We start from the raw sequence: 14,790 nt of genomic DNA, 5'->3' as shown, positions 1-14,790 counted from the left end.
ACTACCTTACCAAATCCCTATTTAACTATTTAACAGTAGTAACACTAGCTTGTTTCAGCTGCCTGTGACTACTAACCACCACCGTACAGAAGTCACTCGCTCGCAGTTGTTTCCTGGTTTCTCTTCTCTCTCCCTAAAGGAGCCATTGAAATTCGGTGTAAAAAGGGGAGCAGTGGGTGTAGGGTGTCTGGAGGCGAGTGTGAACAGCTGAGAGGTGTGATTTCACAGGCTCGCTCTCCCCTGTCACGGCCCTGATTGGGTTGGACAGCAGGCATAGGAGAGGCCCTGGCTTCTAAAGGACACCAACAGGTGGAGGACCGCAGGGGCAGAGGGGGGAGTATAAGGGAGGCCGAGCGCTTGAAAAGGCCGGGAGCATGTGGCCATGCCTGGGCAGAATCCACCAGTCAAGCAGAGAGGACGATACACTTAGCACTCAGCAGAAGAGGAAAGATGGGAACGCAAAGGTGTGGGGAGAGCTTCGATTCGTTGCTAGACTGAGTTGGCTTTAGGCTGTGTTTTTTTTCGGAACTAGAGTAGGCTAGTACGTGATGCTAATTACAACATCTGAGACTGCTTTAAAGTCTTTTCTCGTCCTTTAATTGGCAAGGCAGTTGAGATTAAAAGTCTGCGAATTATTTCAGATAGCCCATTTCATGTCTGGGATAAGCGAGTTGCAATTCGTCAGAACTAAAATTGCTTCTTTGAATGTTTTCAATTACATACTGTAGCGCTGTATACGTTATATATAGCTTCATTTTGATTCAGACGGAGATGCTGGGTGACATCTCTGTTTTACGAGGGGAGCAAATGGAAGATTTTACACCTCTGCCATCGGAAATGGCGCTGTTAAAGGAAGTGGAGGTATGAGCGTGTTACTGGCGTTTCACCTGAGGTGTCATAGCTTGTCTTTGATCTACTGTATATCAGTCAGAAGTAAAAAGGGGGCAGTTTGTGAATTTTAAGCTTTCCATGTGGCAGAATGAGAACGCTTCGGGTCTGTTTATATGTGAGAAGGTGTTCGAGTGCTAGTCCTCTCCTGCTTGGCTGGCTAACCTCCATGTTCCTTGTCTGTGGACACTTGTCAAAACAAAAATGATGATGAAAAAGGAAGAGATAACGACATACAGGTAAATTTAGTTTTTTTTGTCGCACTTGAGCTGTAATATTACTCATTCAACATGCAAGTGTAAAAAATGTATCTCTTCTGTGTGCATTTCGCTGAAAACTTTGTTCTGGGAGGAAACCAAAATTTGCCCTTTGTGATGACATGCTTCCTTATATGCCCATATGAATATTCGAGTTATGGAATGTAAGGAAGTGTGTGGTTTCAGGGGGAATCCATCACCTCACGACCGGAGCATGCAAAGAAACACATCATGGTGGACATATAATGATTCATTCAACCTAAACTAAACCAAAAATGTGAAAAAAAAATTTGTATTCTATGATCCAAAAAGATTTGGATCAGGTAAAGCTGTTTCTGTAGTCAGCTGGCTGGACATAGACACACGTTTGGGGCCTCCCTGATCATCTCTCACTGACCCGTAGCTACTGAAGATCCAGGGCAGATGGACAGAGTACAGCTGTCTGAGAGCCACACACCTTACGGGTTTTATTAAAAAAGACGCTCGTTCTTTTCCTGACCATCAGCACATTAAACAAAAAGGCATTAATCGATAATGCTAAACTTAAGTGGTAATGCACAACCATTGAATGGCACAGGAACTACTGGGATATTTTACTGAAGAAACTCTTTGTAAATGGGGCTCCCAAGCTGATTTCGTTTTATTTTTAAATGTCCTTTGTCTTCTCAACAGGTAAGCAGCGAGAGTGATTTGCCAAACTCGTGAACATAAGCTCCTGCCGTTCTCTCTGTCTGAAGCAGCACGCCTTGCTGTGGCTGGTCAAATGGAACCAAGTCAGGTGTTTCTGCGAGGTTTGGTCCCCTTCAACCAGCTACTGCGTCGTGAATACAGCCAACATAGAGCACAGATTATAAGACAATCATTCAGTCTGCTTTTTTAAAATGTACTAACCCTATTTTTTTCATTATGGTTTTTGTTTCTTCTAAAATTCAATAAAGTTTTTTCCTTTTTCATGTTGGATTAATTTTCTCCTTCTTAATTCTGATATTAATTAATTATTCTTTCTATATTAATCTTTCGGTCCCCGAGCTCTTCATTCGTTGCCTTTCACTTGTGAAAAGGAAGCTTAATAAGTGCGTAATTGCACTGATTGTTGTATTGATTTTTGAATTGCGTTGAACGTGTACTTCAAATCTTAAAAGTATATTTTCATGAAACTGTAACTGTGCAGATCCTATGAAATGTATGAAATAAAAGGCCACACACAATTATTTTTATGAAAAGTTCCATGGGTGTAATTGTTTTTATACTGTACAAACTGTGTTATATCCCTACACCTAACCCTACCCCTTACAGGAAACTTTCTGCTATTTCAGATTTTTAATACGCATTATAAGCGTTTTGAAAAGTGGGGACATGGGGTAAAGTCCTGAAAAATCACATTCATACATATGTTATACCCATGTCATTATACACATTTGTCCTCATTTTTCATTAAAAAAATGCACACACAGTTTATCTAATTCTATTTTGTATTACATTTTTGTTTCAGTTAATGATAAACATACTATAAAAATTAAGTTGCTTCATTTACTGACTGTTGAAAGAACAAAATAGTTTTCATTTGTACCCTGTTTATGAGAAGTGTTTGAGTTTCAGGTTTAAGTTGTCCATTACCAGCCTTAGCACTCAATGATTGTACTGATGAAATAAACCAAACATGAATGCACTGTAATAGTCTGTCTGTACCTGTACACTATGTACCATGTCTCAGCTTTCTAAGCTTTGCTTTTGAACCTGACCTTAAGTGGCTTAATGTAGGAGACATTTTCATGTTAGTTAATGTGTTTGAGTGGCCCTGGTATTGCCCTCACAAGGACAGTAATAGCAGTGAATTTTGACCTTGTGAGGACTTTTTTTATGTCCCCATGGGGAAACAAGCTTCACAGTGACATTGAGTCAAATTGATATCAGACCCAGATCAAATGTTCAAATCAAGCTGACCTCAAAAACATTTAAATTGAACGTATTAAACCAGTTTTAGTGTGGGATTAGCTTTCTGTTTTCACATATTACCACGGGAAGAAATCGCCATCCAAACTGGATTTAGAAAGATGTTACAGCATTACATCAGTATTTGACATCATATTGATATCAAAGTGATTTTTAATAAATCAAACAAATATATTTTTTGTATATAGGATATTGGTTTGGGGTAAGGTAATAAAAATACGTAAAAAGTGTAAAAAACATGTATATCCCCATCAAACATTAAAACCAGTGCATTGAAAGCAGTGTTTTTACCGGACAAGTGCTCTCAGGGCTCTCTGACGCTGCTGCGTGTCTAACAAACAGAGAAGAGACGAGACTGACAGAGCTTCTGAGGTTGTATGAGAAGATGAAGTTCACTGTTTCTTCAACTGTTTATGGATGATACCCAGAGCCTGGAATGATCTGCTTCTTTGGAGACGGTACAGCAGAAGCAGGCAGACTCTGTTTGTCTCTGTTTCAATAACCGTCCTTAAACTAAAAGCATTCATTATCTTCATCAGAACAGATCTGGAGAAATGTAGCATTACATCACTTGTTCGCCAATGGATCCTTTGCAGTCAATGGGTGCCGTCGGAATGAGCATCCAAACATTGTTTCTAAGCGAAAGCAGTCCAAACACAGTTTTAGTGTAGCAGGTACACCTATATTCAAGAAGGCAAAAATGTGTATGTTTACAAAACCACATCCTGTATTAACTTGACATGTTTTTAATAATTGTATTTATTTTTCACGTAAGTCACGTAAGTGTTGATTTTGGAGTTACAGTAACTGTCCTAAAATGTATAAAGCCTAATGTGTGTGCTATGTATTCAGTTGTTTTAAGTATTTTCACCAAAAATGTGTAAATAAAGTATCAAGATGCTTAATCAACGTGATCTTTATGTGTTTAGTTGAATTTGCATATATTTATTATGCAAAAATAAGAATTTTAAATATTTAGCTGAACCAAAGATATAATCTGGTAAACAAATTATAAATATCCATAACAACAACCATTATAAAAAATAATAATATAATGTATAAAGTTGTAATATAATTTTATTGGGTTTAGTAAACATAAAAAATACACCCCGCAACTTTATGCCGTTTGTAAAGCCATGAAGCGAAATGTAGCTCAGAAAAAAAAAAGATTGGCTCTTGCCACCCAGGTCCCCCAAAACTAACTGAAACAAGGAAACAAGCATGATGTATTTTACCAGAATATACCCATCACATCAGTATGCAAATAAAACATTAACATATTGTTAGAATGGAGTCTAACTTTGTAAAAACTAATCAGACCATAATTTCAGACCATTATCTTTAACATTTATCTGTTACAGCATGTTGCTTTTTTGCACTTTTTTGCATTATATGTACAGTTCTTTGACCAGCAGAGGGCTCTTGGGGGCTTCGAAACAAACGAAGACGTCTTCAATTAGTAGTAACTTAAATGCTGCATTATTTCGAGTGAAAGGCAGCTGAGATAAGGACACAGCCGAGCGAAGTGCTCCCAAATCCCTTTCATAAAACTCGAGGGAAATGAAATATAGCAGACCCGGATGGGAGACGGCTTGACAGTGTCAACTATGCTAACAGGTAAAATGTGCATAAATGAACATGTAGGAACGTTAACAGAGAACCTAGCGAACATGTTTCGCAGTTGGTTAAACTGTTAAACCGGTGATCGTCGCGGTTAGATGTTTTCAGCGTTTTAAACGTTGAAATACTGTCTTTTATTAAATAGCGCTTGTTTCAACTCATTCTTAGACAAGTTGTTGATCACATCTTTACAAGTTATCGCTGACTTAAATAGTTAACGTCAGTTTAATAAAGCACTCTCATTTGTATCCTTTAATCACAATCATGTTAACGCATAAAACGGGACTAAAAACGTTATGATTATTTACGTATTTAGTATTTAAGAGGATCACGTGGTGGCGCTCAGCGTGTCAGGATGGCCGAGCGGTCTAAGGCGCTGCGTTCAGGTCGCAGTCTCCTCTGGAGGCGTGGGTTCGAATCCCACTTCTGACAACAACCTTTTCTCTCTTATTCGTTTTTTTCTCTTTTCTTCACGAGGAGAACATGTTGCTGTTGAAAGCGACCGTTTTCCGTCTATTTAATAAACTCCATCTAAAACTACGTTAACAAGTACCGTACTCGCTGTTTTACTATTTTCTTGCAGCTCGTACCGTTTTCAATGGTGCGTAAATAATACTTTCACGGACGATGCGAAAAATAAAGGAAAGGCGTCTCGCTCCGTTCAATCGCTAGAGGGCGGCGTAATTCATCCCGACCGCTTTTTCCGCGTCAGTTTACCAGCGCGAAGTCACGAAGAAATGAAACATGGCGGACTCGGACGGGAGACAGGTTGACAGCATCAACCACGCTACAGGTAAAATACGCGGAGCGGAACTTTTGTTTAGCGCGTGCTGTTGCTGAATTAAGCGCGTGAGCGGGCGGTGGCGTTCGGCCGCTGAGGGAGAGCTCGTGCGGCCGTGTGACCGTCACTCCGCCGTGACACAGCTGACTTGACATATGCATAGTGGAAATTACATCATGCCGTTTTTGTCGTTTGAAACGCACCGAAGCCGAGCTGCACAGACACGGCCGCGGCGGTCTCCGTCGTTTGCGCGTGTAACCGGACGTGTGTGCGACACGAGCTGGATCTCTCCGCGACGTTTTTTTCCAGTTTGGTCAAGATCGAGTGAGGCGGCATGATGAAATAACGCTGCAAAGAGGATTTCTGTCATCATAGGCATTACTCATTCAAACTTGTGCTGGCTTCTCGGTCACTTACTGTCTCCTATCGCTGGTGTTTATGCAAATGAAGAGCTGTTTTAATGTTTTCCCTGTTTCCCTGTGTCATAGGGGAAGATGTAAAGTTGCAAGATATTGTGCGGGCGAAGGTAGGTCAAGTCTTTTTATTTCTATGTAATTTAACGACGTTCGTTATTCAATCGATTGCATTTCATTGCACAAAAATGTGATTTTTTTTTTTTTTTCAATTGACCAAACAATGGCTGTTTCTCAAAACCTAGCGATGTGGACGGCTTTTTGCGCATCACGAGGTGTCTGGCTAGGTTTTAAGAGGCAGTCCGTTCGCTTACGGAGACCCTGGGCTGTTTAAAACCATGAGAACTGAGTCCCCTCTTCTTCTCTTTAGAATGAGGGCAAGGAACTGACCAAAGAAGAAAAGCAGCGTCTTAGAAAAGAGAAGAAGCAGCATAAAAAGAATAAAAAGGATGACAAGGGTCCTTCGGAGAAGGAGAAGGAGAAAGAGAAGGAGAAGGAGAAAGCATCAGTACCAGCTTTATCAAAACCTGCCACACACAGCCCAGCACATAAAGGTACTTCAGCCTGCTTTGCTGCTGTTTACATTTTTTTACATTGATTAAAATTCAATTTAATATATTTAATATAGTATTAACTGTGCAAACATTATTTATTTTTGAGGCTCTAATTAATTTTTTCTGATCTAGACTGAATTGATATTATTAATAGTCTTATTAATAGACTTGTCTGTTGTTTTTCGTAGGATAGAAATTAACAACAACAAATATTTTTTTACTGCTATATGTAATAACATGCATGATTACGGTGTAAAATGCTTTTAGGATTTGTTTCCACTTGTGGTTTGTTAAATCAAAAGGGCATGTATTTAGTTCCTGGTTCACTTAAAAATACAAAACAAAAGCGTCAACCTGATGGGACCAAATGATCCTGTTTGCTGGGATAAATGTGTGTATTTTTACCATCCGATAGCTTACAAGAGAGGTTATAAAAAGTGAAATTGGGTCAGGAAATCCTCCATCATACACACAGATGAAGCTCTGAAGCCATGACGAGGTTTCGGTTGTTTGTTGAACCTCACCAGAGTTCATTTGAATCTAATCAAACCTGCCAAGTGTAAACACAAAACCGTTAATGTCCGGTTTTTTTGTGTGTGTGCATTTTAACATTTGGACCCTTGTATGTCACCAGTGGCTCCTGCCCCTGTGAACGCGTCCGCGTCTGAATCGTCTGCGGCTGCAGAGAAGCCAGCCAAGAGCAAAGCGGAGATGAGAGCAGAGCGCCGGGCACGGCAAGACTCGGAGCGAGCGTCGAAACAGGGCAAGAAAGAAGGGGGGCAGCAGTCCGCCTCCAGCAAGCCTAAAGCTACCCCCAGTGAGCTTCAGCCAGGTACTTCTCTGCTTCTGAAAGGTTATTCCTGAGTCGTTTACACGGCGGCACACACGCGGGTTCCTCCAAAATAAAAGCCGTGCAAGAGGTCCTTTAGTGTTCAGTAATGTTAGTGTTGTAAAATAAAATAAAAAAGCAAGACAATAATAATTCCGACATCTCCTTAATGCATGTGTCCTAACACCCGCTCGTAGTCTTCAGACTGGGTGTTTTAAAAAAAAAACTCTTTTGCTCAGCAAGGCTGCAGTTTATACTACAGTAAAAAAAAAAATACACGATTCAAGCGGGGGGTCTCAAAAATGACCAATGATACTTTTTACACATGTAATAATTTTAAGGTTAAGTTGTTGTTTTGTAACAGTGTTTTAAAAATCTGTTTGGCTGTTTAATTTACGCAATGGTGCAAAAAAAGACTAAATGCATGGGATGTTGTGCCTCTGGCCCAGTCTTTGGCCAAGCATTTCAGTATATTCCTTTTTTTTTAAAAAAAACGACCAAACCTCATTTTAATTTCTTGTTATTTCTTGCCTGTTAGTAGTGAAAAGGTTGCCGGAGCACGTTCAGGTGGACGACCCTGCTGCTTTGAAGAAGTTGGCCAAAAAGCTTGAGAGGCAGCAGGTGAGACAAACATCTGTCTGTTCTAATCGTCTGATTATTGCCCATCGACAGAAGATGGATTCATCCAGGTGTTTTCTGAGATCCTTTTTCGCAGCGTTTTCTTTTAACCCGGGTCCTTCCCATGTCTTACAGAAGTCAGGGCAGGAATGCGGTTTAAATGTAACTGGAGTCAAGGTCTGGCTCCACACTTTTGTGTGCAGTGTATTGTTGAATTTCCTCTCTGTGTAATGTGTTTTTTTTTTTTTTTTTTATTCTTGGTGAAAGTTATTGATTCTTCTTGGCTTTAATGTCTGCTGGAGGTGATGTCGTTGTGATTATTATCATTGCATTGTGTTCATGTGATGAGCTAGATGTCCTATGTGGGTGAACTTTTGAGTGTGATTTATTTTAGTCGTGGATGTAATTAGATGTAGCTTTAGTTGACTAGTTTAAAGCTTTCAAAGTCTACTGTGGAGGCCTTCTTCATTTGTGAGCATTGTTCACGTATGTCTTCATGCACAGTGTTCTGCTGCAGCCTCAGCTCTTGACCTGAGGAGGGAGGATGTGACCTCCAGAGCATTTGACCTTGAGCAAACGAGATACTCACGTCCAGTGCTGCTCTTCTTTCTGCTCTCTTAGGTTCCTTTAAGGTCCGATTATGGATACAAGGTCAGCCTGTTCTCACATCTACACCAATATAGCCGGAAACACCCTCCCACCCAGCAGATCAGGTATTATAAACGATCTATATTCTACTTTAGTTATAATTTTGTCTTGATGGGCTTATATAAGGGCGAATCTGGTCAGATGTTAATAGAAGATGTCTCTTGTGCTCATCCAGGCCGCATTTATTTAATCATAAATCCATTAAGGAAAGCGATATTGTGAAATGTTATTACAATTTAAAATAACTGCTTTTGAATAAACGTTCAAATGTAATTCCTGTGTTATGACAGCTTTTTCAACAATCATAACTCCAGTCTTCGGCGTCGCATCTTTCTTCATAAATCATTATAATACGCTGATTTAATGCTTCTTCTTACTATCATCAATATTGAATACAGTTGTGCTGGTTTTTATGAAAATCATTACACATTTTTTTCAGGATTCTTTTCACAATTATTTTATTTGCTTTTATTTGATATAAAAATCTTTTGCTGCAATATAAAAGTATTGCGATCACTTGAATGCATCAGCTTCTTTGTTTAAAAAAAAAAAAGTTGGGAAATTATCATGAAAATTAAACTACAGTATATGCAATCCTTAGTGGAAAACAAAACCCTATATGATTCGGTTGCTTGGCTAATTTAATATGCTTTTATTATAGCATCCCTGCCACAGTTATTCACCCATCCATTGTTCGGTTGGGCCTGCAGTACTCTCAGGGCATTATAGCAGGATCCAATGCTCGATCTGTGGCCCTACTCCATGCCTTTAAACAGGTAATGCATAATAAAATAGCTCAGTGGTTCTTAATTTTAAGTTAGCATTTATATTTGCATATTCATTTATAGCATCTATGAAAAATATTTTTTAATAGGTTATTCAAGACTACAGCACACCTCCGAATGAGGAGTTGTCAAGGGACCTTGTGAACAAGCTGTCACCCTATATCAGGTAAACCTTCTTCTTTGTAACCTTGATAAAGCACGAGCTCACCTCTATATATCTTATTTGATCTCTGATTTTACACGGAAACGGATGTTTAACAAATTCTTATTATGCCTGCAGTTTTCTCAGCCAGTGCCGACCCCTTTCAGCCAGCATGGGCAATGCCATCAAATACATCAAGAAGGAAATCTCAAATATACCGAGTCAATGCAAAGAAGAAGAGGTAAAACAGTCACTGAGTGACTATTAATTGACCTTAACATAGAGTACTCTTTCTGTTACTTTCTGTTTTCTCAACAGGCCAAAGGGAAACTGCAGGAATGCATCGATAGTTACATAAATGAGAAGATCATTTTGGCTTCTGAAGCCATCTCTAAGTATGCTATCGAGAAGATAAGTAACGGAGACGTCATTCTTGTTTATGGCTGGTAAGATTTTTCAGTTCATTTACGGGATTCTGTGATAGTCTGGATTCGTTCAGAAGGGTTTAACAGGCGTCTTTTCCCAGCTCTTCGCTTGTCAACCACATTCTGTGCGAAGCTTTCGAAAAGCAGAGGAAGTTCAGAGTCATAGTTGTGGACAGTCGGCCCAGACTGGAGGGCAGAGAGGCGCTGAGGCGTCTGGTGAAGAAAGGCATCCGATGTACTTATGTGCTCATATCTGCCTTGTCCTACATTCTGCCTGAAGTGAGTCATTCTTTTCACTAAAGCTTTTTGCAAGCACTTTTTATTTTTAGCTCATTGCGAGGTAAGGTGATTTCTTACTAAAGTGCGTGAGCCTTCAAAAGATTGATTATGTGTGTGTGTGTGACATTGGCAGAGGCTAAAAATACAGCTTAATTATGGTTCGGTACTTTAGTTCTTAACAATACACAGTAGCAACTGATGGTGTTAATAGAACTATTATAACTGCTTGGGTTTATCAGTTTGAAACACTGTCTTTAAGAACTCAAACCCCTGGTTTCACAGACAAGGCTTAAGCCTAGTCCTAGACTAAATGTAAATCTGGACCGTTTCAACTGAAAGAAACTTGCACTGACTGATCTTAAAAAACGTCAGCACCTTTGTTTTGTCTTAACATGCACACCAGTACCGCATTTTTGTATAGCATGTTTATAAAAAATTACTTAAATGTTCTAATTGAACTATGGCCTAATCCTGGCCTAGACTAAAGCTCTGTTTATGAAACTGGGCCTAAAAGTTGAGAACAGCATGTGCACTTTATACAACTGTACTTTTATTACGGACATACTAGATGGTAATTAGTGTTATTTCAAATGATTATATGGCACTGCAAAGTTTTGATTTGTTTAAATTGTTAAAAATAGCATGCACTTTTGTTCAAAATGTTTGTATGTTCAATGTTTTTGAAAAAGCCTTTTATCAAACATACGGTAAAACGACAATAACAGAGTAATAGTAGAATTTAAAATAATTTAATAATTCATTCATGTGATGGCAAAGTTGAATTACTTCACAGTGTCACATGTTCCTTCATTTTTGTCTTTTAGGATGAATCATTCAAAAGAACAGTATTTTCAAAAATAGAAATCTAAAATAGCGTCTTTGCTGCCATTTTTGATCAATCTAATGCACAAATGCTCAATAAATGTATTAACAAAACGTGAACGGTAGTGTGATTGCACTAAAGTTATCCTGCCTTTTATGTTGTCATTTAAATCAGATTGTTGTCTGAAAGCCCAATCAGAAGCTGGACTCTGCGCTCTTATTTCCAGGTATCCAAGGTATTTCTTGGTGCCCATGCACTCCTTGCTAATGGATACGTGATGTCACGTGTGGGAACTTCCCAAATTGCCCTGGTAGCAAAGGCCTACAACGTACCAGTGCTGGTCTGCTGTGAGACCTACAAGTTCTGTGAACGAGTGCAGACTGACTCTTTTGTATCCAACGAATTAGGTAACTCTGTCATGTTTGGGGGGTTTTTTCTGAGTGAAATATACAGGTATATGCACTAAAAAATATATATATATTTTTTTACAGATGACCCCGATGACCTGATAGTGACCAGAAATGGGAAGACCCACCTAGAGAACTGGCAGACTGTTAAATCACTGGGGCTTCTGAACCTGGTATATGACGTGACCCCACCAGACTTTGTGGATCTTGTCATCACTGACTTGGGCATGATCCCCTGCACCTCCGTGCCTGTGGTACTGCGAGTCAAGAACGTAGATCAGTGAAGAGCCAACCAGGTTCTGCTTCCCTCTTGCATCTGCACATAAGATTTTGTGCACACAAGTTTCTGGCACCCCATAAACATGTCTATGAAATGGATCAAGCTTTTCAAATAAAGCTAGTTTATGTCCTCACTAGTGGGATCCATTTAATTTCAAACTGTATCACTGGTTCAATTCCAGTTTCTAAAAAAGTCCACCTAAAGAGAATTAGCACTTGTTGTACACAAGATAACATTCAAGGTAGCTTTGTTTTTGCGTCAGATCCACCAAATTCAAGAAAGTGTCTGTAAATGCTAACGTTTTGGCCCACCGCAGTGGTCAGTGCATGGACATAAATGCAAGAAACATCTATTGTCCTTTTTTGGGTAGTTACTGTTGCTGAAGTCCTTTCATAGATGTGGAAAAAAAAAAGGGAAAAGAACACGGTGCAAATGTGTGTAAGATCATGCAAAAGCTGAATGTGTTGCATAAGAGGTTTTGTTTGTATTACCAAAACCTTGGAAACGCTACAGAAAAAATAAATTGTTTAGTTAAAAAAAAAAAAAACTGCTGTCGGCTGATTCTTTGTGATATTGTGACAAATCTTTATTTTAAGTAGCAGGCTGCCAAGGTACATGCTGAATTCATTACCACAACACTGTATCACTGACAAAAACCTGCGTAATGTTATTTACGTATGTCAGTTTTCTACTATTAGTGTCTGTCTGCATATCTCAGATAAAACAGATTCTTCACTCTCACGCTGCCAAAAAGAGAGAAGCATACAGTTACAGAGGTTTAAGGATCATCGGTTAGGATATAACATTTGACACCTGCAAACAGCAGGATGTGACAGCAACGCTCTACAATATTCACAAATAACAACAGACCTAAGACGTCCACTTCCTCATCTCTAAAATCAGTTGTCTTTTTAAAACACTATTGTCCTATAAACACTTAAAAAAACAAAGTAAACATCTTTACATTTTTGTCTTAAAGCACACAAAATATTTTTACTTAATCAGTTTTAAAATACAGCTTCACTTAGACACGTTTAGAGTCTAAACATCAGTCAGAAATGCGGCTGCCCTCCAAACACAGTGACTTCGGCAGCTTTTCCTTCGCAGACCAGCCTCGTCAAGGCTGTAAAAACGTGTCAGCGTTCATGAAAGATTTTAAAAAATGTATAAATAAAACATTTAAGGACCTTGAGGGTGAAAGGAAAGTAAAACAACATTTCGCAAACTGTGTACAAACGTGTGCATTTAAAAATAAAAAGGCAAGTTTAAAAAACAAGAAACTCAAATGTTCTGCAGATGGTTCATACCGTCCAGTGTATGAAGCTCTTCGGTGTCTCCCGCACCACTTTCAGTAAACTTGAGCTTTTGTGGCTCCACTGTCAGCCCAACGGTCAGTTTTCTTTAAAACTCAAGTGTTCTTGACCTTTCGTCTTTGTGTGAACCAGAGTAATGTTGAAAGCACAACTGTGGTTCCGGTTAGTATCCCAAGCACCTTAACTATAGGAAACTCGCCCTGCAATTATTAAAGAACGATGAACGTGTGCGTGATGAAAGAGTAATGGCCAACCTGTTTGGGATGATCTGACAAATTTCTCACCTGTCTCATGCACTTGTATCCATGGAAATCATGCAGACAGCTACACTCAAAGAAACCTGGCCCGTATGGGCTGCAGAATGAGTTTTCAGGGCAATCCCAGGCTGAGGAGGCAAATCAGAATCGAGAAATGCATTGAAATACGTGAATATTTTTCCCTTTAGTAAACTAAGATCCCAGTTTAATCATTACTCACGCATCTGCACAGTCTGATTGCAAAGATTTTTCTGTCCTTTGCAGATTTTGGCATTGTTTTTCACTTCAACCTTCTCCCATGATGCATTGCCCCCTGGACACTCCAGTTTTGAGGGAAGCAAACTAGGTAAAGAAGTGAGAGAGAGAGTGAGAGAGAGAGAAGAAGAAGAGAGAGAGAAGAGAGCTATTTTCAATGTTTTAAATGCAACGGATACATCCGTTGGGTAAATCAATATCATCACAATACCCAAATTATTCTGTGAAACAATCACAAATACACAAAATATTTTGCTTTATTATAGTTACATTATTTCCACTGCGCATGCTGTTAGATGTGTTTTGTATTTAAATGTAAAAATGTTTTATTTGTTTTAATGCATGTTTGTTTTTTGTTTTTTAAATACATTTACTAATTCTGATTATGTATTTTCTCTAAACTTTTTCCACGGACCCCCTGATCTCCAGATTGTTATAAGCATGGTATAAAGTATCACGCGTAACTTACAGTTGGGTAAGATGGCTGAAACCCAGAAATATGAAATCGCTCAGATTGGAGATCGGGTTGTTGGAGAGGTCTCTGTGAAAAGACAGAATGACAACATTTATTAGATTTATTAATAAATAAAAATGACAGATTTTTACACAGATACACGATAAACCTGCTCCGGTACGTACATTATGAAGGCTGTGGATGAATTGTACAAGTGCTCTACATGACTAATAGAGCAGTTCGCCAAGTCCAACCTAAAACAGCACAGAGCAGATTTATGCATAGAAATATAAATGTCATAATAATGAAAACAATTGTAAAAGAATAGAAAGTTCACCTACCCTATAATGCTGTCTACATCGCTGGTGTTATTCCCAAAACAGCAGCGACCCTTAATGCTGCCTTTCGTTAGGCAGAAATCCCAGACAGGACTGTCTTGCTGTACAGTCCCTTCACACATTTGACATAACTATCGGAAACAAAGGTGAAAGCTTTACAAACATTCTATGTCAAACATTCAGCGTTTTACTTTACGACCGTGATGAGAAATGGCACAAATGTAACTTATCTACTGCAGCATGCAAGTATTGTTTCATTACAGTCATTTTGCGAATTGCCTCACCTTCGCGTCAGTATCCTGGCTGTCGACATATGCACCGAAAAAAACAATAAAAACAGTACATACATAAATAGATGCGGTAACGCTGGCTGGCATTTTCGCCTAAACAAAATCATGTGACTCACAGATCATGTGACGTCCAATTGCCGCGACTCCGTTCGTGACAACAAGGCGGCGCAAATATTTTGCA

General features: G+C 39.1%; 2 protein-coding genes, 1 long non-coding RNA gene and 1 other non-coding gene across 6 annotated transcripts; 3 read left to right on the top strand and 1 right to left on the bottom strand.

The window, feature by feature from the left end:
* The first annotated feature begins 337 nt into the window (after positions 1 to 337).
* On the top strand, positions 338 to 2,766 carry LOC122325152. 2 transcript variants are annotated; one of them, XR_006247259.1, is made up of 4 exons: positions 362 to 464; positions 766 to 861; positions 979 to 1,127; positions 1,818 to 2,766. It is a non-coding gene; the product is annotated as an uncharacterized LOC122325152 (long non-coding RNA). The 2 variants fall into 2 exon arrangements; XR_006247258.1 differs by having other exon boundaries at positions 338 to 861.
* Positions 2,767 to 5,067: 2,301 nt separating this feature from the next.
* On the top strand, positions 5,068 to 5,150 carry trnal-cag. Its single transcript has one exon. It is a non-coding gene; the product is annotated as a tRNA-Leu (tRNA).
* A 246-nt stretch (positions 5,151 to 5,396) lies between these two features.
* Positions 5,397 to 12,249, top strand: eif2b4 (eukaryotic translation initiation factor 2B, subunit 4 delta). Of its 2 annotated transcripts, XM_043219453.1 has the most exons (14): positions 5,397 to 5,511; positions 5,988 to 6,025; positions 6,283 to 6,466; positions 7,101 to 7,298; positions 7,834 to 7,916; positions 8,049 to 8,090; positions 8,535 to 8,626; positions 9,223 to 9,337; positions 9,436 to 9,512; positions 9,627 to 9,729; positions 9,807 to 9,934; positions 10,015 to 10,192; positions 11,242 to 11,422; positions 11,507 to 12,249. In XM_043219453.1, exons 1-14 carry the CDS (start codon positions 5,463 to 5,465, stop codon positions 11,704 to 11,706), a joined length of 1,668 nt encoding a protein of 555 aa, XP_043075388.1. In that variant the 5' UTR covers positions 5,397 to 5,462; the 3' UTR covers positions 11,707 to 12,249. The 2 variants fall into 2 exon arrangements, with proteins under 2 accessions (XP_043075388.1, XP_043075389.1); XM_043219454.1 differs by lacking the exon at positions 8,049 to 8,090.
* An 8-nt stretch (positions 12,250 to 12,257) lies between these two features.
* atraid (all-trans retinoic acid-induced differentiation factor) lies at positions 12,258 to 14,734 on the bottom strand. The gene is made up of 7 exons (XM_043219463.1): positions 14,604 to 14,734; positions 14,323 to 14,450; positions 14,167 to 14,235; positions 13,997 to 14,068; positions 13,493 to 13,614; positions 13,300 to 13,400; positions 12,258 to 13,215 (listed from the first exon to the last, which is right to left on the bottom strand). Exons 1-7 carry the CDS (start codon positions 14,694 to 14,696, stop codon positions 13,111 to 13,113), a joined length of 690 nt encoding a protein of 229 aa, XP_043075398.1. The 5' UTR covers positions 14,697 to 14,734; the 3' UTR covers positions 12,258 to 13,110.
* Between the last annotated feature and the right edge of the window lie 56 nt (positions 14,735 to 14,790).

Source organism: Puntigrus tetrazona, chromosome 20 (genome assembly GCF_018831695.1).
Source record: "Puntigrus tetrazona isolate hp1 chromosome 20, ASM1883169v1, whole genome shotgun sequence".
Taxonomy (NCBI): domain Eukaryota; kingdom Metazoa; phylum Chordata; class Actinopteri; order Cypriniformes; family Cyprinidae; genus Puntigrus; species Puntigrus tetrazona.
Note: the sequence above shows the minus strand (reverse complement) of the source record. Positions and strands in the feature narration are given on the sequence as shown.